Genomic DNA, 23064 nt, shown 5'->3' with positions numbered 1-23064 from the left:
TTTATGAATGTAAGTGACTTCATTCAGCAGCCTGCCTTATTCCCAGAGGTGACTCAATCCTCAGCTACCGCGAGTCTGGAATACCAGGACGGACACAGGGATACTCCCATTGTAAAGGAATTTGGTACTTTAGTGCCATATATGGAGTTTTTGATATCAATCAGGGCCAAGAAGGCAAGAAAGAGGCGGAGACTGCATTGAGCGCGCGCTTTCATTGGTGACGAGGTAACCGAGGGGAAGTTCTGGATCTACATACTCTAAAATAGAAATCAGACAAACTATCAAACTTTTGACGAAGTCTTTCTTTCACTTCCCGACAGCCTGTTTTGAAACTTTGGCTGCTCTTGTCGCTGACACAATGTCTTCGCAGTTCAACAGAGGTCCAGCATACGGGTTTTCAGCGGAAGTGAAAAGCAAGGTAGGCTTACGTGAACTAATCTGCAAACTAGTTTAAAACATTCGTGAAAACGTAGACATGTTTTGTTTGCCACATTCTCCCGCTTTCATGTGAAGCGCTTTGAGTACCCAGAAAAGCGCTATATAAAAGTAACGCATTATATTGTAGCTCATATTTAATAGAAATCGCGTCGTCTCATTCTGATGAATCTAAAGTGTATCAAATGTTTCCTAAACTTCCTTTAGTGTTAACATGTAACACACGTGTTACGATACAAGGCTAAATCATAATCGTGCATCATGTAATGCATATTGCATTATATTGTTTGCTGGCAACTAGCTGTCAACTTAAAGTACGTAAAACGCAAAAGAAGTCGCGGAAACCGTAAAGAAAGTTCTAAGAACTCTTGGGGCGTTGCCTCCAGTGCTCAAACATGTCATTGTAATCTGGCCTGAAAACCGCACAGCTTGTGCTCACAATAAAGTTGCTGCTGGTTCACATTGCCCTTCCTGATAGGCGTGGATGTGATTTTAGCATACTAGTATCAGTTAGCAGCCCTGGCGTTAACTAGACAGACAGATTTAAGGTGTTAGATATGCCTTTGATTTCCTTATTTTGATGTTTGACTAACGTATATATATTTAGACTTAAATATAATTATCTCACTCACCTACGTGTTGTTTCTTTATATACTGTGGGGCCTTAAAGAAATGATCATGGAGATCTTGTGTTATTATTGAAATAATGAGCATAGAAGTGTCTTATAGTCTGTTTATTGTATCATTATTCATTAATGTCATGTTCATATTTCCACTAGATTGCACAGAAGTATGACCCTCAGAAAGAGGAAGAATTACGTATTTGGATCGAGGACATTACTGGGCGCTCAATTGGAGATGACTTTCAGAAAGGGTTAAAAAATGGTGTCATACTCTGCGAGTAAGTTCCTATCATGTCTGTTTTTCAATAATAATTTCACAACATACCTTTGCGTAACCTTGAGGTCTTGATGTTTCCTTAAAGGCTCATAAACAAACTTCAACCAGGGTCTATTAAAAAGATCAGCCAGTCGTCGCAAAACTGGCATCAGGTGAGCTGACCCTTTCCACTTCTCTGAAATGTTTATTCCTGAACGTTTTCGTAAAGCTAGAGACATTGTACTGACATTGAACTTTTTTTTTTTTTTTTTTTAACATAGTGGTCTGTTGTGTTCACTTAAAGTGCTGATAAGATTGTCTTTTATAGTAGAAGGTTATGTTTTGTCTTGTTTGCATTCAGCTATTTTATTCTGTTGCAGCTGGAGAACCTGACCAACTTCATTAAAGCGATCACCACCTACGGACTCAAACCACACGATATTTTTGAAGCCAATGATCTGTTTGAGAATGGAAATATGACACAGGTTCAGACCACCCTCCTGGCTCTTGCTGGCATGGTAAGGCCTGCTGAATGAAATAATTTTGCAGGAGAACAGCCTAACTCCGTCTATATTTCAGTCTGTGATCATAGATTCTCACTGTGTTTACAGGCTAAAACCAAGGGCATCCACTCAAGTGTAGACATTGGAGTGAAATATGCAGAGAGACAGGAGAGGGCATTTGATGAAGAGAAAATGAAAGCCGGGCAATGTGTCATTGGATTACAGGTGTGATAAAAATTTTATATGACCACGTTTCTGTCATTATTTTAAACCATCTGATTTTGAGTCACAATTATGTATGTATGTATGTACAATGTATTTGCCTCAATCTGGAAAGTAGCATGAGAATATTTGTAGCTCACTTGCATGTCTTTTAATAGATGGGAACAAATAAATGTGCAAGTCAAGCTGGAATGAATGCCTATGGCACCAGAAGACACCTGTACGATGCCAAGGCACACATTCTACCACCAATGGACCATTCAACCATCAGTCTTCAGATGGGAACCAACAAGGGTGCTAGCCAGGTAAATACCACCCTCTGTGTCCTATGATATTGCCTTATTGCTTACTCCTTCTGATCAGAGGTGTTATTGTTAACTAAAACTAAAACAATCAAAAAGCATTTTCATTAATCAAAATTAGGCTGAAATAAAATATAAATATTAGATGAAAATATTCAACTTAAAAAAAAAATTAACAAAATTTGGAAATGTTGTCTTGGCCACTAACTGACATAAAATATGTTTGAAGTACCAAAATTACTAAAACTAAAAATAAATTAAAGGTAAATGGAAATGTTAAAAGAAAACTTTTATTTTTACTTTTAATAAGCATTTTCTTTAATTGACATTAGACTGAAATAAAATATAAATAGATAAAAATCTCAACTTAAAAAATGTAAGAAAAAAAATAAATGTAACTGTTGCCTTGAATACAATCTATTCAAGCTGAAGCACTAAAATTACTTTAACTGAAATGATATAAATTAAAGCTAAATGGAATATTATAAAAATGACAAGCTCATAACAAAATTATGATATTGCTAATTTTCTGCATTATATCATTCTTATCAGTGTTGTTATTAAAACTATCAGAAACTGTGTTTATTAACTGAAATAAAGCTGAAATGAAATATAAATATTTAATGAAAAGGTTACATTTGAGAAAATTTAACTAAATTTGGAAATATTAATTCAAAAATCTAATTTAAAATATCAATAAATACTGCAATAATATATGTATAATATTAAGTAACTCTCATCTGTTTATAGGCTGGTATGACAGCTCCAGGGACCCGCCGTGCCATCTACGACCAGAAATTAGGCACAGATAAGTGTGACAACTCCACAATGTCTCTACATGGGGTATACTCAAGGCGCCAACCAGAGCGGGCAGAATTTCGGGCTTGGCCGTCAGATCTATGATGCCAAATACTGTCCCCAAGGTGCACCCAGTGCAAGTGGAGAAGGTGACACTGGCTACACGGATTACCAAGACGAGGGATACCAGGGTTATCAGGATGATGGTCAAGATTACTGAATCAACCAATCGTAGGTTAGGAGTCTGAATGAGAAGCTAAAGGAAAGCTGATACTTACTTGCAAACAAAAGACCCAAAACATTCCATTATACCACAGTAAGTGTGCCATCTGTCGGATGAAAGTGACCAATATGAAAATATCACTTAGTTTTAACTATATACATGTTCTTTTCATAAACATTGTTTTGTTTATTTGAAGCAAGAGCCCTACAAAACATATCAGTTAAATGTTATTGTATTGATGCTTCTTGTATTTTATATGGTTCATATGACAGTCTTTTAATTGCACAACCACTATAATAATATTTAGTATTTGCTTAATTATTCAGTTTAATGTAGTTTTTATTTGATTTTTTTATTCATTGAAAATGCTGATTTCTTCTTTGATGTTAAACACAAGTATGACAGGGGTTATTGTAAAGTTTTTCACATAATCCCAAATAATGATTTGTATTTTTTTTTTTTCTGTTCTAATCATGCTGTTGTGAAGAAATTCAATATTAAGTATATACGAGAAAGAGCGTTACGTGAGCCTGATTCATTATTTGAATATAGAACATGCTCAGGGGTTTAAAATCACTTTTTCTTGTCAGTCGAGCATGTGAAGGTGAATTTTTGCTGTTACAGTTTAAAGATGCAAAGTTAAAATAGTGAGGGTTTAGATAAGGTGAACCTTTACTGCATTTATGTGGTCAATTGTATTAATTTAAGAGCTTTTTTCCCCAGTAATATTTTGTTATTGTATTTCTAGGCTGGAAATTGAGAGCACATGCACAAAAAGGAAGGGTTCATCTATAATTTCAGCAGCATTTTTTAGTCAGTTCTGCTTTTGACATTCTAAAAATTATACTTCCTTGCTTGATGTGAGGATATGAATGTTTTTATTTTTTTTATGTTTTATAATACACTTTACTGTCTCATGCAATCTGTAATGTGTTTTAAAGAGTTAATCTTTGTATTAGTGTTTCATATTCTCATCAAATATTTTACCATTTGCAGAGCCAGAAAAACTGGAGCTTGTCTTGTTTTCTTTGGATTATAGTATTGTGAAAGGAAATTGAAGTATAACATTGTGAGCCTTGAACATTCCAAATTAGGAACTAGATTCAGTACTTTTTTCCACAGTATTTGTTCTCATTCCAAATGACCCTTTGTACTTAACATTGGAAATTTTAGGTCTGCTCAAATAAATCACATAAATAAATGAATTTATCTGTGTGTGCTTTAAATTTTTTTTTTATTTTTTTTTTATGGAATAAGATGGTTAGATGGATGTAGTAATGACCGGGCTCATATTAAAAGATGAACGACAGTTACTTTTGTCATGATTCATTTAATTTATAGACTGTTGCACTTTGAAAACTTCAGTATAAACAAAGCAAGTATGTTATTGTCATTCCTATGCAAGTGAAAGATAACATTTGCAAACTTTGAAACAACGAGCTTATTTCTCAATGGAAGTCCTGGATCCATAATCAATGATCCATTCGGTCAATCAAGCAGTGTTGAGTCAGCTAAGCCGTTATGTACTAACTAGTGCATACTCAGATACTGGAGAATGGCCCACTACCCAGATAGCACACGTACGTCTGCAAGATGTCTGTTAAAGATCGCTTAAAACATTTGATAAGACGTCTTTAAGATGTCAGTTTCACATACACTAATTCATAACATATTAAAGACATTTTCTAAGTGTCTATTTGACATCTGATAGGAAACGTCCTTTAGATGTATTGCAGATGAGCAAACACTGATGTAAACGGATTGATGAACGTCTGCTATATCTTCAATGGTATAGCATAATATTTGGACTTGAGAAAGAGATGACTCGCCTAAAAAAATGGTCCAAAGGTATACATAAAATACGTAATACTGCCAACATCTGGTTATGAGTGAGAATATCAGCATGGGGTAATTAGCTACACAATATCAAGTATAGTCTATATTATCAAGTAAAGTCTATATTATAATTATTTTATTTTATATTAAATGCTATATATTTGAATAATTATTTAATATTTAACTTTGTTTCATTTTATTTTATGTTTAACGAAAGGTGTGCAAAAACAGAATGCCGGAATTTGAAACAGGGTTACCTTGTAATAGAGGGCTAGTAAAACTGTTAAAAAATTCTAAATATTACAATTTTTTATAAATTAAATTTATTTTACTGCAAACTACTCTCAGTATCAAAATGATGACGTTGTTTTCGTCCCTTACACCAGGTGGAGCTGCTTAACAACATCTCTTCAGCTTCTTCAAGTTGGCTCCAGTTTTTGCTGCCGGAGGTTGCAATTTGTTTTTACAGCTTCACTTTTTCTCCACATGTGCAGATTTGGGCTTTTAATACCTTACTTGTGCCTCTTCTCAAACAGGCCTGCTATGAGCTTGTCAAAATGAATGTCTTCTTGCTAATGAAATCCTACATTCCATGTTGACAAGCCGCTTACCTCCATACTGATTTATCTTCATGACTCCTGTTGAAGCAGGTAGACTGCAGCTCAGCCTGCCATACAGACAACATTATGCAAACATTATACTACACATGCAATCTTTACATTTTCTTACACTTCTATGGAACACAAAAGATGTATTTTGAAGAATGTTTTTAACCAAACAGTTTTGGTTATCACTGACATTTACATTTACATTTAGTCATTATCAGATGCTTTTATCCAAAGCGACTTACAAATGAGGACAATGGAAGCAATCAAAAACAACAAAAGAGCAATGATATATAAGTGCTATAACAAGCCTCAGTTAGCCTAAACGCAGTATACGTAGCAAGGGGTTTTAAATAATATAATAAATAAAAAGAAAACAGATAGAATAGAAAAAGAATAGAGCAAGCTAGTGTTAGAGGTCTTTTTTTTTATCACTGACATCCACTGTATCATTAAAAAAACCCTCAGCCTCAGTGTTCCACACAAGAAAGAAAGAAAGCCCTATGTCAAAATTAGTTTTAACTGTTAAAACAAATCTACTTTTTTATTATGTAAAAAATAAATTGTATTTTAGGTTTGCAATGTATTAGTTACACACAGGGGAAAACTATGGCAGGCCTGTTTTGTATGTTTTGCCTAAAATGCTTCTAAATTTGTCTAGATTGTTTTTGCCTTCAGATGGTGGCAGCAAAATGTACAATGACTTTTTAGTGAAATGCAAAACAGATATTAAAATAAAATAAAATAACAATAAAAAAACAGCAAAGGGTGCCGAGTGGATCATCAGGATTAATCAATATTTGTCAGTTTTCTTGGTAATGTTCTGCTCCAGTGGTCTTTAATACAGTAACAATATATTAATGGGATTAATAGGCAGGATGACTGTTGAATGAAGCTATGTGAGCCATAATGGCTAAACGTAATGGCTGTTATATTATGAAACATGTTTGTGCAATAGCCTCGTTTTCAATGGCTGTAATGCTCTTAATAAATTCCATGAACTGTGCATAAAGGAACTGCATGCAGTGACCTTGTTTCATAATATCAGTTTCACTTGACATATGGCAATTCATATGCCTCTGTCAGCATAAAGTGCATAATCTTGTTACCTTTAAGCCTGTGACGGTCAAAAGTATCTGTAATTATTTTAAAGCAGTATTTTACATGTAGACCCTGAACACATTTCAGTTTGCTTCTAGTTGTCTACACATTATCTTATCACAGCTGAAAAGATAACGTTCTTTCAAAGGCGATAAGACAGTTGTTCTTTTCTTAAACCGTAAAAGCATTTGATTGTTAAATACACTAAACTCATCTGGAAGTAAGTAACTGAAAGCACATTAGTGACGATTTGGCACTTTAAGAATTTCTCTCAGGTGTGAAACATTGAGTGTGACACTCGGAAGCCGATGCAACTTTAGTTACTTAGTGAAGTCAGAAGAATAAGCTGATTTCCACTAAGTAAGGTTCACACGTGGTTTAGACCATATGGCAACACTCCTGTGGCAACATTCAAGGACATAGGCATTTTTACTTCAATTCAGACTAAAAAAGCTTTTTCCTATGATTAAAGTTGGTTTTACATTGTTTTTGACTGTTAATAATAGAAGTAACAGCAGGTCAACTGTATGCATGACTTTTGGGTATTTTGCAGCCATCTGCTCAATTAAATAAGTTATGTTTCTTGTCTCTAGGGCACTGGGCAAGCTTGAGCACTGCCAGGACATTCCAGCATCCCTTGCCGTCGCATGAGCATGTAGATGCACTTTCCCCTCTGTTCTGATACCTGCTTAGCACTTTATACTGATCCAAACAAGCCCACGTTGCATTAAGTGTGTGTTTAGTGCAAGAACTTAAGTGACACTGATGGTTTTTTAAAATAAAATCAGTCTTTATTGGTCTCTTCAAGACCAAACATTTTTTTATAAAAACAATAATAACATGTTTTACTTCTTGGAAAACATAAATTATAAGCAAAAAGTAAAAGAAATACATAAGGATTTTTTGTACAACATTTAAATAATATGGAAATCTGAGCATGACCTTTTAAAGTTGGCAAGAATACAGCCGTAATGCTAGAAAGAAAATGCATGCTTCTGTTATTTACAAAGAAGTGACAACTATAGACATTTAAAGGCAGTCAATGTGACTGAGAAAATTAATCTCCACAGGAACTTCTCATTTGATTTCAAAACAGGAAAATACACAAGTAGTCTCAGATCATTTAAGCTTTTGAAAAACAGCGTGTGCGTACCAGAAAATAACTTCCACATTCAGATACTTGAAATGAATTGTCAGGCTACAAACTTTCAATGTTCTGCAGATCTACTAATGTATGTCTTTGTCTGTGGATAATGCCTTAAGATAAACAGCGCCTTTACAATAAGCATTCTCAAAAGTACTGGCTCAAGCTTATATAGCTTATTTGGTCCGTATTTTAGTGGCAAGGTTAATTTCTTCCCTAAGCATTTTAGCTTTGGAAAGTGCTTGCAATGGTGCTTAACCATCGGGTCTTTTGACGTCACCCTGCCAGATTTGTCTAAACATGTAGCAGATCCTTACAGTGGCCTGCACCATATAGCACATGCTGCTGCTTGCAGAGCTCCAGGCACATTTAGTTCTAAATAAAAGAGCCTATTTTTGTGCAGACTGGGATTTGAGAGTCCAACACATTCATGATTCAGACTTTGTCTGTTCTAACAAACAACAGTAGACACTCCTTATAGAGCTATAGAACTTTTCAGCACCAACATGTTATTTTGGGAGGTTACGAATTGTGGTTTCTCCACCCATATCATTGGTTAAGATCTCAGCGGAGGTCCTCTATGACTTGTTTTCGATCTCGGCGGGTGCAATCATCATGGTGGTGGTTTTCAGTGGGTAGTAGCGCCCGCGCCAGGTTTTCCAGAACACTCCTTGTTTCCTCTGATGCCTTTGCTTTGGTGCAGGAGTAACAAAATATCTGCCGTTCAGGTTTGAGCGACCACAATTACTAAACCACCAACCACCTGGAAAGCCAAAAATAAAAAAACAATTAGAACCACAACATCACCCATATAGAAAAACCTCTTTTATAGCCCATGGGATCATGATGTTACCTGATAGCTGTTTGGCACAGTTGAGGTCATTCTTCTGGTCGTTGTCTTTGTCACGGGTGGAGAAGGGCACTGTAGATGTTTCGGTGGACAGAGCGCTCTCCAGGTTCCCAGTAGGGCTCCCCAGTATGCGCAAAGAATAGTTGCTCTCCTCGCCATTCAGGCGGAAAGGGTAGTTGATGGTCTGAACCTCATCTTGCCAATCAGAGAACTGCACCTTGAGGATGTAGTGGCCACCCTTGGACACAGAATGGATCTTCTCTAGGCCGAGCCAGAACTCACCTGAAAGTGACATTAAAGAGGGATATTTAAGAGACGTGTACTCTGGTCTAGGAATAGGTCAGGGGATTTAGTCACTCTGCAATTAAATCACTTAAGGGCATTAGGGAGACAGGATTTGACAATGTTTCCTCTCCAGCCAGGATTGATCTGATCCTCTATCCTTAATCTGCCACTCTACAACCCTTATTAATGGGTAAATCACTTCGGCTTAATCAAAGTGTACTGAGAGAAGTGGCTATTTGCTCAGAGCCTGTTGGTCACATGCAAAACGGAGTCAGTTCACATTGGATTCTTACCATTTAGGCTCCCAAAGCCAGTCTGGTATGCCTGCCATAGTTGATCGAAGTCTACAGATCCATCTTGGCGTCTCTGGATAACTGTCCATCCTCCTCTGTGGATACACGCACAAAACAAAAGGATTACAAGCTGTTCTGAGTGACGTTTTGGGGGTGGGGAGGCAATATGCAATGTGCTTTACCAAAGCAGCCTAAGATGCTCTTTTAGGAGTGCATGTCATATATAAATAAACGAATAAAAGTGGCAGAAAATTGATTTGCGCCACTTACCAGGTGTCATTTCGCAGAAGACCTCAAAAGGCTCAGAGTCAGTTGGCTGGATGGTGTACAGCCCGCTAGTGGTCTCACCCCTCAGAAACAACTCATGACAGTCAGAAGCCATAGCTGAAAGATACAAAAACACCACAAACGTCACACATCTGCAAATAACCTTTGCCTAAGCCTGTACACAAACAAGGATTTTAACCAGGAACCCAAAGGCCAACATGGAGTTTGTTTTGAACTGCAGGGCAATAGTCCAAATCATGTGTTGTTAATTAACAAAAACATCACATTGGTCCAAAAGAGAGTCAATGTAATGCTGTACACACTGACATACATTTCTCAGGCCCCATAAGTGCACTATGTGGCTCACTTTGCAAACATCTGCCTAACAAAGGCAGTTTTACATGTGAATTCTGACCTGGCTGAAACAATTGAGGGTGTAAACATGACCTTTCCCCCAGTTCCCAAGCAGAGACTCTCAGTAGAGCTACAAGCATTCCTTACTCCCTGCCCCCCTTTAGTCCAGCCCTCCACGCCTGCTTCACATGCACAGCACCCCTCTGCTGACATCACAATGCATGGACAGCGAGTGATCAGGGAATGCCGAGGCTGCTGCTGCTGCTGCTGCTATTTGAGGAGCAACTGCACAGGCCCTCAAGGGACTATGTGAGATGCGAGTCAACCCCCCCCCCCCCAAAAAAAAACTATTTGGCACTGTCTGTCCTGTTATAAATTGGATGCCCTACATTAACTGACAATAAAATAAGAAACAAATAAAAAATATTTAAATTATTATTATTATTTTTTAAACAAATAATGCAGCAGATGTAAAAAACTCAAAGCATATGGTATTAAGTGAAGTGGTCTTGTTTAGTGTGGCACACTTCCCATTGACTACAATGAAAGGGGTGGTCTGTGTGGATGAGTAGAGGCAGGGGGGTCTGAGGGGGATAGTCTGGCTCTGACAGATCTAGGGTAAAGGTTATACTTTTTCTGAGAGAAATTACCAAATTATTATTAATATTATTATTATTATTTTTTTTTTTGGAGTGATCTCTACACGACAGGGAAAGTCTGTACAAAGTTCATGGTCCAAAAATATGCACTCTGTACATGGGTTTCAGTGGATTAGAGCCAGGAAATCTAATCTAAGGTAAAGGATATACTATATCTGAAAAAAAAGCCTTCTCTTTGCTCTTGGCCAGATTTGACTCAAATCTCTGTATGCTTGTGACCCGGAGTTAACACAGTCCGAGACTGATGAACTCTCACACAATTGGAAAGCGTCCAGGGAAACGGTTTCTTTTAAAGCATTCTTTGGATCCCACTGATGTCAGAACTCGCCATGAGAGGCTTTATTGTGTTCTTTTGGATGACTGTTCTGGCCCATGTGTTTCTGCTAGGTTCAACTTTCACCTACTTAGAGACTGCCATTGCTCTGAAATAGAGTTTCTTGTAAATGTACCATTTTCACCCTCACACACCAACAGTATTAAAATACTATATATATATATATATATATATAGTAATAGGAATTTCCCAAATGTTTTTAAGATTTTTCCCCTAACTGGACATGTTCCATCATCATTATGCTGCTCATAACATCACATAAGGAGAAAAACAAGTGGCACAAGTCTCAGCATGCTGGTGATAAGAACAAAACATCCTCTTGTTTTTTTGTTTTTTTTCTCTCAGTATAGATTTTTTTTGATGGGGTGTGTACAGATGGTCCATTCATACACTTAGTAAAAATGGGAGAATTCTACTTGTTTTCACCAGTATAGATTTTGAAATACTGGATACATCTTAGCTTTTAATTCTCAAAAGGTATATAAACGGACTTACCAACAGGTGAATCTCGCTGTTCAGAGCTCGCGTTCAGATGAACCTCATCCTCCTTCCGTTTGAGAGAAGACCGCTCGCTTTTCAGTTGAATCTGCACATGACATGAGTATTATGGATAAGTTTGCAGTCATAAACTTAACATTAATGCCATACTACTTATTAGTTATATTATATTGTAGTATTTTACCTGGTTTTGGAGAGTTCGGATGCGAACATTTTGTTTGTCCAGTTTTTCTTGCTGTTGCTTGATGCGCTCGATTAAGTCATCAATGCGTTTATTTTGCGCCTCCAGCATCCACTGAAATCAGAAATAATTTGCGGTCAGTCTTTATTCAAACTTAAAACAAAGCCTTTTCTAAACCTCAGCAGAACGCAACGATAAGCATGGTTTGTTGACATTTAAGAGTACATTTTCCAGTATAACCGGTTCTGCATAATCTTTTCAGTCGACCCAACTTTTTTGTTATGTATCAGGAGCATGAACTCGCGAAGTTCGTGCAGACAACTAAAAAAGTGTGCATGCGTATTAAATACTTCAGATTCTGTTCAGGTTTTTTTTTTTTTTTTTTGGCTGAAACGTATCAGGTGAAAGGTCAAGAGACTACAAACTTTCCAGGAGGTCAGTATATCATTTTGCTTTGTCTGGACACAAACAGCTGCTGCCTTGCACGTACTACACGGCTCTGAGTTCATGCTCTGAAGCGCGTTCACGCCCACATGGGTCATTATTATGTTCTCGTGTGCCGTTCAGTGGTCTACTGGAAATGCACAGTTTTTAAACACATAGACCTACCCACATTCTTATTCAGTTCATTTAAATATTTAGAATATGTTTTTAACAAATATATGCAATTACACAACAAAACAATCATTATAGTGCATGTCAGGCGGATGGCTGAAATCAAGACAAAATGCTTCACTTTCATTTAGACCTGAAATGAGTTTCTTCACCTACCTGAATGGTTCGGGCATCGCTGTAGTTGCCGTTGGTAGCTTCCAAACCCTCTCCTTGCATCAAGCCATCCACTTTTTCTTCCAGCTTATTCATCCTCTCATGGTCCTTCTTCCTGTCTTTGAGCAGCTCCTCTGTCTTCTGCTGCAGATCCACGGACACGTTTAGGACCAGGGTCTCGCGTTCATCCAGACTCTGGGCTTTTGCTTTCAGTGCCTCACTGTCTTCTTGAAGCCGTTGCGTCAGCTTGGCAAGCTCGGATACAGTGACATTGAGGACCTTCATCTTGATGGTGATGTCTTTCACCTGGCCTTTGGTCTTGTCCACATGCTCTTTAAGACCCTGACCTAGCTGCAGCAACCCATGTGCAAGCACATTAACATCATCCCATGCTGCATACTGAACTCTCTTCTCTTTTCCAGTAGCAGATCCTCTCTTTTCCTGCAGGAAGCTCGTCCCGGAGCTTGCCAGGACTGTGATGCATAGCAGATTTGCCAGTGGTACCTTCATCTTGCTTGCTTTTTGTCTGTGGTTTTCTGGTTATTCTAACTTGTAGTAAAGACTAGTTAGCTGTTGCAATATTCTCAAGAGCATAGGCTCATGCTGTTGAAGAGCTAGCTCGTTTTTATATCCTTTCTGAGCTGTCTAGTGCGTTCTGATTGGTTGGCCATCTGGAGCAGTGTGTGTGTCTGCTCAGGTTTCAACCTCCTCCCCCTTAACCATATAGTTGCTTCAATTGTGGACCATAATGTAAGAATTGACCTGGTTGCAACCAGAATGCCTGTTGATTTGATTTTAAATATATTTAATGGAAATTGATATATATATATATATATATATATATATATATATATATATATTTGATTCTTATGTTCGTATGATATATATATATATATTTATTTAATGGAAATTGAATTGTAGGTCTACAACAATAATGCATATTGAGCAATTTATTTGATTCTTATGTTTGTATGTGTACTTAATTTGACTTTTAGTCCATGGTTTCATTGATTAGATTATATTTATATGAACATTTTATTACACTAATTCACACAAACAGTCCTGCTGAGACTATTAAGGGGTGAAGGAAATACAGAATCTTACAAATCAAATGACAGTGATTTCAGTTAGGTGCATCCTTCCCTGTATAGTTTCATATAGTGGGCATTAATGAAATATACATTATATAGAAAAATGCATATAGAAGTTGAATTGGTGTGAATGGACACCGGGTTTTTCCGGTATGAATTCATTATTGTAGCAGAGGCTTTGTGTAGAGAGACGAGGTGAACGTGCCGTAGCTGAGCACAGAACAGTGTGAGAATTAGGGGAAAGGTCACGCTCACAGAAAGCCAGCATTCACTGGAGGTTTCTGAAGACTAAACTCGGTTACCTCTTCAAGTCATGCCTGAGAATTTACCTCTCCCATAGAAAACCAACACTCCTGTGTTTTTAGTTGTTTTGTCTCATGATACAAAGACTAGGTGTTTATTCCAGGGAGTGATATCAAAGTACAAAATGTTGCAGAGTCTACCTTTCAGCTTTCAAGAGCTTTTCAGGTTTTCAGAGAGAGATTTGCTTGTTTTTACAGTGTACTTTGCAGACATGGTCAAAACAGGATTTGAAGTGGAGCAGAAGCCACTTGTTTGTTTGTGACATTGGTCTTATATGAATGACTTGTATAAATGCCTGTGTGTACTATTCTTCAAATATTTGGCGACATTAAGATGTTTTTGAATGTATGTTATTATTTTTCTTCAGCAAGGATGCATTAAATTGATCAAATGTGACGGTAAAGACATTTTAAAAAATCTATTTGAAATAAATGCTGTTCTCTTGAACTTTTTATTGATCAAAGAATCCTGAAAAAAAAATTAAGCTGCACAACTGTTTACAACATTAGTAATAATAAAAAATGTTTCATAAATCAGCATGTTAGAATGATTTCTAAAGGATCATGTGACCCTGAAGACTGGAGTAATGGCTGCTGAACTTTGCTATTACAGAAATACATTACATTTTAAAATATTTATTTTAAAAGTGTGACGTGACAGTTTCACAGTTTCACAGTTTTCCAATTTTCACTGTATTTTTGATCAAATAAATGCAGCATTAGTGAGCATAAGAGACTTCTTTCAAAAACATTAAAGACTTTGACTCCAAACATTTGAACAGTAATGTGTGACTTGGTCTTTACATTCTTAACTGTGCAGAAAACATCATGCAAAGTATTTAAACACCTTTAAATGCCTGTGTAATCTATAATGTGATGCAGCTAGAAAAACACTTGAATTTCAAGCCCAAATGGTGTTTCGTGATCAATGCTGGATTGACAAAACATTTTCCACTGGTTCCAGTAAACCAATTCTCAGGGTGTGTTTGCTTCTTAATGTCAGTGACGTGCAGCAAACAATAAAACAAACACTTATTCAGTTTCAGCTGGTCCCATAATAACATGCACACCTTTGGTGGATTACTCTTATTGAATCACATAACACGTCATTGTTTTGCCACTGATATTTTTGCCTGCATGCTCATTTAGTACTTGCAGAGCTACTTAACAAAAAAGTCAGCCAATGTTATCTTAAAACAGTAGTTACTGATAAACAAATGACCGCGTTCGCATCTTGACTATAGCTGAAGTCTTTTTAGATGCTGAGTATCCCTGAAGAGAATCATTAGCATTTGAATGATAGGGATATTCAGTTTCTGCCCTGTCTACGAGTTTCCCAGAAACACTGATGACAGCAGTTAGTCATCCGCTTGAATCATGCTGCCGGAACCAAAGGAAGAACTGCATTTTTTTCACTCTAATATGGTGTCACTCCCAGCAGGACAACCTTTTACCCACATTCTAAATGCGCAACATCTGCATCACAGAAGATTTATGTGAAAGAGGCGCTATAGTTGCATAAGCTATAGACGTCTGAGGAAATGTTAACAGAATCATTGGTGAAATGAAAAAAGTGCTGAATGGCTCTTGAGGAAGTTATGTTAATACAGTTACCAGTGGTTTACAAAAGCATACTCAGGTCTTTTGTAGGTTTTGTAGACAACACATAAATCATGCTCTTGTTAGCGGTCAAATAATGAACATATGACTCTTGAAATGAATTTGTTCTCTTTTTGGATCTTTCCTGTTAAAAGTCATTTGCCTTCATTTTCATTCATCTGTAGATATCAGAAACATTTAGTTTATGTAAAAACAGTATTTTTACATCTACATTCCAGCTTCAGTTAGAAGATATCTCTGGACGACTGCATCATAATAGTGACAGCCCTTCCATTAACAGTATCTATGACTCAGGTTTACCACAACCTGTTTTGCATTTTTATTCAGAGGACTGTATTACAGGAAATTCTTCTGTATGTTATTCACAGCTGTGAACACACAATGAACACTGACTCGCTTATGCTTACCATGGCTGCATTTATTTGAACAAAAATACAGTAAAATATTGTGAAATACTATGAAAATATTTAGTATTTGAATATATTTTAAAATATAATTTATTTCTGTGATACAAAACAGAAATTTCAGGTCATTACTCTAGTCTTCAGTACCATGTGATTCTTCAGAAATCATTTTAATATGCTGATTTAATGCTTTAAAATATTTCTTAATATTATCAATGTTGAAAACAGCTGTGGAAGCCATGACTTGATTTTTTTTCAGGATTCTTTAATGAATAGGAAGTTCAAGAGGACGCTGGTGTATGCTATACTGTGGCATGGTTACATGTGACTTTAAATATGCTGAGCATGACTTCAGTCATAAGATTTGTACCATCATAGTGTGGTTATCCTGTTCTGAATATAGAGATTTTGGTGTTTACGTGAGTGTGATGTTGAAGACTGTGATACCATGTCTGACTTGTAACTACACCTGTTAAAGTGGCCCTATTTATGTATTTATAACACATAGGTAACTACATGCTTGATAATAATGAAGCGTAAGATAAAGAAACAATGAAAAGATAAACTGGAATATAACTGTTACTGAAGATGAAACTTCTTTGCTCAGAGCAGAACTCAACTATTCCAGAACAGTTTGTTCTGGGTGGACACTAAACCACATCTGGGCATGTATTCAGCAGTGTACGTGCTTGAAAGCAATGTTTTAGGACCATCCAGAGAACATTCTTCTGCCTCCTTGTGGTCAAATATAGAGGTTAACTTCCCTCAGCCCAAATCCTGCAGATCAGCGCACAGCCTTCATCACCACCTCATTCAAACAACTGAGAAGCACCACTGGAAGTAGCACACTTCCTGTCTGGTTAGAACAACTATAGGGTTAAAATGGCCTGCTGTGAATCCTTTCTCTGATGCTCAAACAAACAACTCTTTATGGAGCTATTGTGTTGTTTTCCCTCCACATTTTGCTTATTTAACAAACTCAGATACACTACAGGTCCTTCTCAAAAAATTAGCATATTGTGAAAAAGTTTATTATTTTCCATAATGTAATGATAAAAATTAAACTTTCATATATTTTAGATTCATTGCACACCAACTGAAATATTTCAGGTCTTTTATTGTTTTAATACTGATGATTTTGGCATACAGCTCATGAAAACCCAAAATTCCTATCTCAAAATTTAGCATATCATGAAAAGGTTCGCTAAACGAGCTATTAACCTAATCATCTGAATCAACTAATTAACTCTAAACACCTGCAAAAGATTCCTGAGGCTTTTAAAAACTCCCAGACTGGTTCATTACTCAAAACCGCAATCATGGGTAAGACTGCCGACCTGACTGCTGTCCAGAAGGCCATCATTGACACCCTCAAGCGAGAGGGTAAGACACAGAAAGAAATTTCTGAACGAATAGGCTGTTCCCAGAGTGCTGTATCAAGGCACCTCAGTGGGAAGTCTGTGGGAAGGAAAAAGCGTGGCAAAAAACGCTGCACAACGAGAAGAGGTGACCGGACCCTGAGGAAGATTGTGGAGAAGGACCGATTCCAGACCTTGGGGGACCTGCGGAAGCAGTGGACTGAGTCTGGAGTAGAAACATCCAGAGCCACCGTGCACAGGCGTGTGCTTTTGAACCAGAAACAGCGGCAGAAGCGCCTGACCTGGGCTACAGAGAAGCAGCACTGGACTGTTGCTCAGTGGTCCAAAGTACTTTTTTCCGGATGAAAGCAAATTTTGCATGTCATTCGGAAATCAAGGTGCCAGAGTCTGGAGGAAGACTGGGGAGAAGGAAATGCCAAAATGCCTGAAGTCCAGTGTCAAGTACCCACAGTCAGTGATGGTCTGGGGTGCCATGTCAGCTGCTGGTGTTGGTCCACTGTGTTTTACCAAGGGCAGGGTCAATGCAGCTAGCTATCAGGAGATTTTGGAGCACTTCATGCTTCCATCTGCTGAAAAGCTTTATGGAGATGAAGATTTCGTTTTTCAGCACGACCTGGCACCTGCTCACAGTGCCAAAACCACTGGTAAATGGTTTACTGACCATGGTATTACTGTGCTCAATTGGCCTGCCAACTCTCCTGACCTGAACCCCATAGAGAATCTGTGGGATATTGTGAAGAGAAAGTTGAGAGACGCAAGACCCAACACTCTGGATGAGCTTAAGGCCGCTGTCGAAGCATCCTGGGCCTCCATAACACCTCAGCAGTGCCACAGGCTGATTGCCTCCATGCCACGCCGCATTGAAGCAGTCATTTCTGCAAAAGGATTCCCGACCAAGTATTGAGTGCATAACTGAACATAATTATTTGAAGGTTGACTTTTTTGTATTAAAAACACTTTTCTCTTATTGGTCGGATGAAATATGCTAATTTTTTGAGATAGGAATTTTGGGTTTTCATGAGCTGTATGCCAAAATCATCAGTATTAAAACAATAAAAGACCTGAAATATTTCAGTTGGTGTGCAATGAATCTAAAATATATGAAAGTTTAATTTTTATCATTACATTATGGAAAATATAATGAACTTTTTCACAATATGCTACTTTTTTGAGAAGGACCTGTATGTATATATATATATATATATATATATATATATATATATATATATATATATATATATATATATATATATATATATATACTCTGTATCTTTAATGAATAGGAAGTTCAAGAGGACGCTGGTGTATGCTATACTGTGGTATGGTTACATGTGACTTTAAATATGCTGAGCATGACTTCAGTCATAAGATTTGTACCATCATAGTGTGGTTATCCTGTTCTGAATATAGAGATTTTGGTGTTTCGTGAGTGTGATGTTGAAGACTGTGATACCATGTCTGACTTGTATATATATATATATATATACAAATGTGACATTTATGACTTATATGTCATTTGGACTTATAGTAGTTTTAAAGAGGATCATCTAAACCTTTAAACAGGATCATTTGTATATTTCAGATGATTTTGTCTTGTGGAATATACAGTATGTAAATATCTTATGTTAAACAGCTTAATCAGGGTAGTACTAAATACAGTAAGTGGAGCAACTGTGCAATGTTGTGTCTCAATCAACAGCTACAGACTCAGTATGATTAGACAGCAGAGGACGGCAGCTTGGCACCATCAAGTTAGTTTCATATGACACTCTGATATGACAAGATGCAGCAGCTATCACTTATTCACGTTCTGAACTCTTGCCGGCATCTGATATTCCCTGTGCCCTTTTGTTTATGGTGTTAATTTGGTTGAGCATTCATTCAGATCCTGCAAAGATCTGATACAAACTGACTTAAAATGCAGTCTTGTATTCTCATTCTCTGGACAGGATGTATAGCCTACTTCAGCTTTCAGCCTTCAGCTTTCCAATCCATACAATTTAAGCACAGGACCATATTATGGATTTTTTGACAATAGAACACTTCTAATTATGTTAATTATGCTAACTGTCAAAACTGAAATTGTTTCATTATCTAAAACTTTAAGATGCATTTAATCTATTTTTTTTCTCTATTAAATCTGATGCTGGCGGCACAGTCAGGTTTTACTGATGTTAGCTGATGTTCATTCACTCGCCCCAGGCATTCAGTATAAATATGTAAGATGCTTTTATTAAACAAGTTTCACTTCTCTCTCTCTCTCTCTTTAAAAAAAGAAATTATAGGCATTTTTAATTTCCTGTGTCACATACATGATTATCTTTTGAGGAGTGGGGTGCTTCAAAACCAGTTTCAACCAGTCATTTCTAGAGATATGACCAGTGCAACACTTAATGCTTCTGAGTAAAGGGATACACGAATGTTGTTTTAATTGTCACATAAATCATTAGCTTTTTAGTTAGCAATGAGCCAATGTTTAGTCATGTACAGTTTGCCAGATTAATGAATATATGCTTTGTATGTCTGTAAACAATATATTTTCTTGCATATTCACCCCTGGATGCCCTGTTAGTACTAGAATCAGGTTCTAGCCCGTCATTTAACATTCCTGTCACTGAAGTTTGATTGGAGTTCAACATGTTATAAAACACTTTCAGAACATCTGCTATAGGCAACCCCCTGTGACTTTAGAGAACATTAGGGAATTTTTAACCGTTCATCCCCTAAGGAGTCTTAGATAAGAGGCAAAACAAATAGAAGACTGGGAGCGTGCAGACAGTGCATTTTTCCATGATCTGCAAAGACGATATGCCACATGTCTACACATATTCCAGAAGTGAAAAGATGTTTAACTCTGTGGGAACTGGATGGGATGTACAGAAGGTGTACCTCACACATTGGCGCCTTTTTCACGGAACTAAAGAAGCTTTAATCAAATGTGACATCTAATGAATCTCTTTATGCTGGTTTAATAAAGGTTCTTTATTAAAGATACTATGTTTCTATATCTATATTTTTATAGCATGTATTTTAGCTATTTTTTGCATCGCCAATCAAAATAGTTCCAACAAATTTGAAGCAGGATAAACTGTCACATTTCTTTATATACAAATTAGTGAAGTTTTGCTAATGAATAAATCAGTGACTCAGTTAATGATTCTATCACTTACAAAGACAGTCAGAAGCTGTGTCCCAATTCAGGGACTGCATCAACAACAGCAATCCTATGTACGGCCCCATTTAAACAACACTCAGTTCATCCTTCACAGGGGCTAAGGATGCAGCACCTGAATTGGGACACAGCCACAGCTGCAGTACTGTTTCATTCCAAAATGAATCAGTGTTTTGAAATGAATCTGTTGAATGAATGATTCAATGACTTTAACCTCTTATTGGCGTAACAAACAATGTATAACCTGCAAAGGGTTGCTGATTAATCTCCACCGCTAATGCATAGACTGACTGTCTGAAACACACAAATATAGACAAGTGGAGTGATACAGTACAGAAACTAATGGTTGTATAAAACATAAAGTACATGTATGGTATGGACATGCACACATGCATTCTCTGGTAATTATTACTGTAACTATTACACTGTTACTGTTAAGCATGAACTGTTCCTGTCAAAATCATGTTCATTGTGCCATGGTTCTCAGGTCTGTGGATTCTTCCTTGTCTGTTGTGTTTGTGTGTGTGCTATCACCTGCGTTGCTGGGCAACTCATGATCACTGATTAGTGATCGGGGTCAGCTGGCTGTCGGGTCTCTGGGCTAATCACCTGCCTTTTGGGGTTGTTATTGAGTGTTTGTTGTGAGTTTGGATGGTTTGACAGCTCACCGCGTGTGTCTGTTTGATTGATTCCCCGCACTCCTTGTTTCTCCGCTTGTTACCTAGATTGGTTGCCACCTGGTCCCTGTTACCTCTAATATCTTCCCTTTATAGTTCATTGTGTTTCTCTGTTTGTTGTCAGACTGTTGTTACTCGTACCGATAGCGCTGACCTTCTAGTTTGTCAGTGTACTCACCTTGTCGTGACTCACCTTGTTGTGTCTCATCACCTCCTTTCACGTGAATTCAGTTTCCAAGTAATCCTCCAGCTATCATCATTACCCTGGTCTCGGCTGTCGAGCAAGCAGTCACTCGGGTTAGTGATCCAACCCACCGGCCACCCGTCTCTGGTCGTTGTTTCGGCTGATGTCAGTCGCCGCTGCCCTCTTCCTCTCTCGATCTATCAACCACATTCCTCGTCCATACGAGCTGACTGTGGAACTATCATTCACCTGCTCTGTCTCTTCTGCTTTAATAAAGGCTCTGTTTAATCCGCTACTGAATCCAGCCTGTTTATCCTGACACTGGCGCTTATCAGCTGCACTTTATATTGAGTTTGTGTTTGTTCATTCTCTGGCAGATCGTTGTGTTGCTTACTCTTGTTCTTTGTTCAGTGTTTTCTGTCTCCCGTGTGCTTGTGCCCCAGTGTTCCTGTCATTGTTGATTACCTGCCTTTGTGGATATTACTGCCAGTCATTTGTGGATTTACCTGCATTTGTGGATTATACTGCCTATCATTTCTGGATCACGTTTTCATTGGACTTTTGTCTAAGAATTCATTCAGCTACCCATTATAGTCCCTGTGCTGCTGAGGATATTTTCTGCACCACAACTTTCCTGTTTATTCTGCTGTTGCCCATCGTCTTCATTTATTAAACTTTTGTGCACTTGCAACTGAATCTCAAGAGATTATTCCTGACATAGGTCCTGACATAACGATCCGACCAGGATGGATTCAGCATGTTGCTTTAAATGGAGAGAATTCCTTACCAGCAACAAAGCTCATGTGGATCAACAGGAGGAACAGATCATGGCAACGGGTCATGCGGTGCAAGCCTTGGTAGCGCAGGTGTCTGAGGTTACTGCCCAGCTCCTGCAGCTCAGGACAGATACAGCCGGAGCACCCACTATGCCAGCACCACCGTCTGTTCCCCTTCCATCTGAGTGAGTGGATCATCATGGCGAGCCTCATCTACCACCACCAGTTCCTTATTCCAGTGAGCCAGAGTTATGTAGAGCTTTTGTGACAAAATGCCCTTTCTTTTTCACACTTCAATCCACGTTGTTTTCATATGGAGCAATCTAAGGTGGCGTTGATGATTACTCTGTTATCTGGATGTGCTGTAGGGGACAGCAGTGTGGGACAATCAACATCCTTGCTGCTCCTCGTTCCAGTCATTTGCCGAAAGAATAAAAGAAAGTGTTTGGTCAAGTGGTCTCGGGTCAGGAGGCGACCCAGGAGTTGGCGGATTTACAACAAGGCAACCACTCGGTTACTGACTACTCTATTGATTTGACTCACTCTGGCAGCGGAAAGCAAATGGAACGAGGAGGCACAGTGGGATAAATTCCTGCATGGTTTGGCTGACCGTATCCAAAGGGAATTTTCGCCTTGGATTTACCCACTAGTCTGGATTGTTTGATCGAGCTGGCGATTCGTGTGGATAATCGTCTGCAATGCCATGATCAGCGCACCCCGCTCTCGATTCAGAACTCATGCAGGTGGGCAGAACCCGACTGACCAGGGAGGAGAGGGATCATCTGAGAAGCAATGGACTGTGTCTGTATTGTGGAGTGGCTGGCCATTTTGTTACCTATTGCTCGGTAAAAGCCCAAGCCCGTCAATAGACCAGAGGTTATTGACGGGTGGTGTATCTCTTGAAAAATTCTCTTCAGCTACT

At 38.0% G+C, this 23064-nt stretch overlaps 2 protein-coding genes across 2 annotated transcripts; one reads left to right on the top strand and one right to left on the bottom strand.

Annotated features, from left to right (window-relative positions):
• Positions 1-208: 208 nt before the first annotated feature.
• On the top strand, positions 209-4567 carry LOC109105433 (calponin-2-like). The gene is given in 8 exon segments (XM_019118741.2): positions 209-418; positions 1215-1336; positions 1421-1487; positions 1695-1832; positions 1926-2042; positions 2198-2344; positions 3092-3177; positions 3179-4567. Coding segments are annotated over 8 exon segments (918 nt in total). The 5' UTR covers positions 209-358; the 3' UTR covers positions 3360-4567.
• A 3105-nt stretch (positions 4568-7672) lies between these two features.
• LOC109105422 (angiopoietin-related protein 4-like) lies at positions 7673-13147 on the bottom strand. The gene is made up of 7 exons (XM_042773355.1): positions 12541-13147; positions 11773-11883; positions 11586-11676; positions 9743-9860; positions 9477-9571; positions 8902-9180; positions 7673-8811 (listed from the first exon to the last, which is right to left on the bottom strand). Exons 1-7 carry the CDS (start codon positions 13045-13047, stop codon positions 8627-8629), a joined length of 1386 nt encoding a protein of 461 aa, XP_042629289.1. The 5' UTR covers positions 13048-13147; the 3' UTR covers positions 7673-8626.
• Between the last annotated feature and the right edge of the window lie 9917 nt (positions 13148-23064).

Source organism: Cyprinus carpio, chromosome A2, assembly GCF_018340385.1.
Source record: "Cyprinus carpio isolate SPL01 chromosome A2, ASM1834038v1, whole genome shotgun sequence".
NCBI lineage: Eukaryota > Metazoa > Chordata > Actinopteri > Cypriniformes > Cyprinidae > Cyprinus > Cyprinus carpio.
The sequence above is the reverse complement of the archived record's forward strand: the minus strand, read 5'-3'. Positions and strand labels throughout refer to the sequence as shown.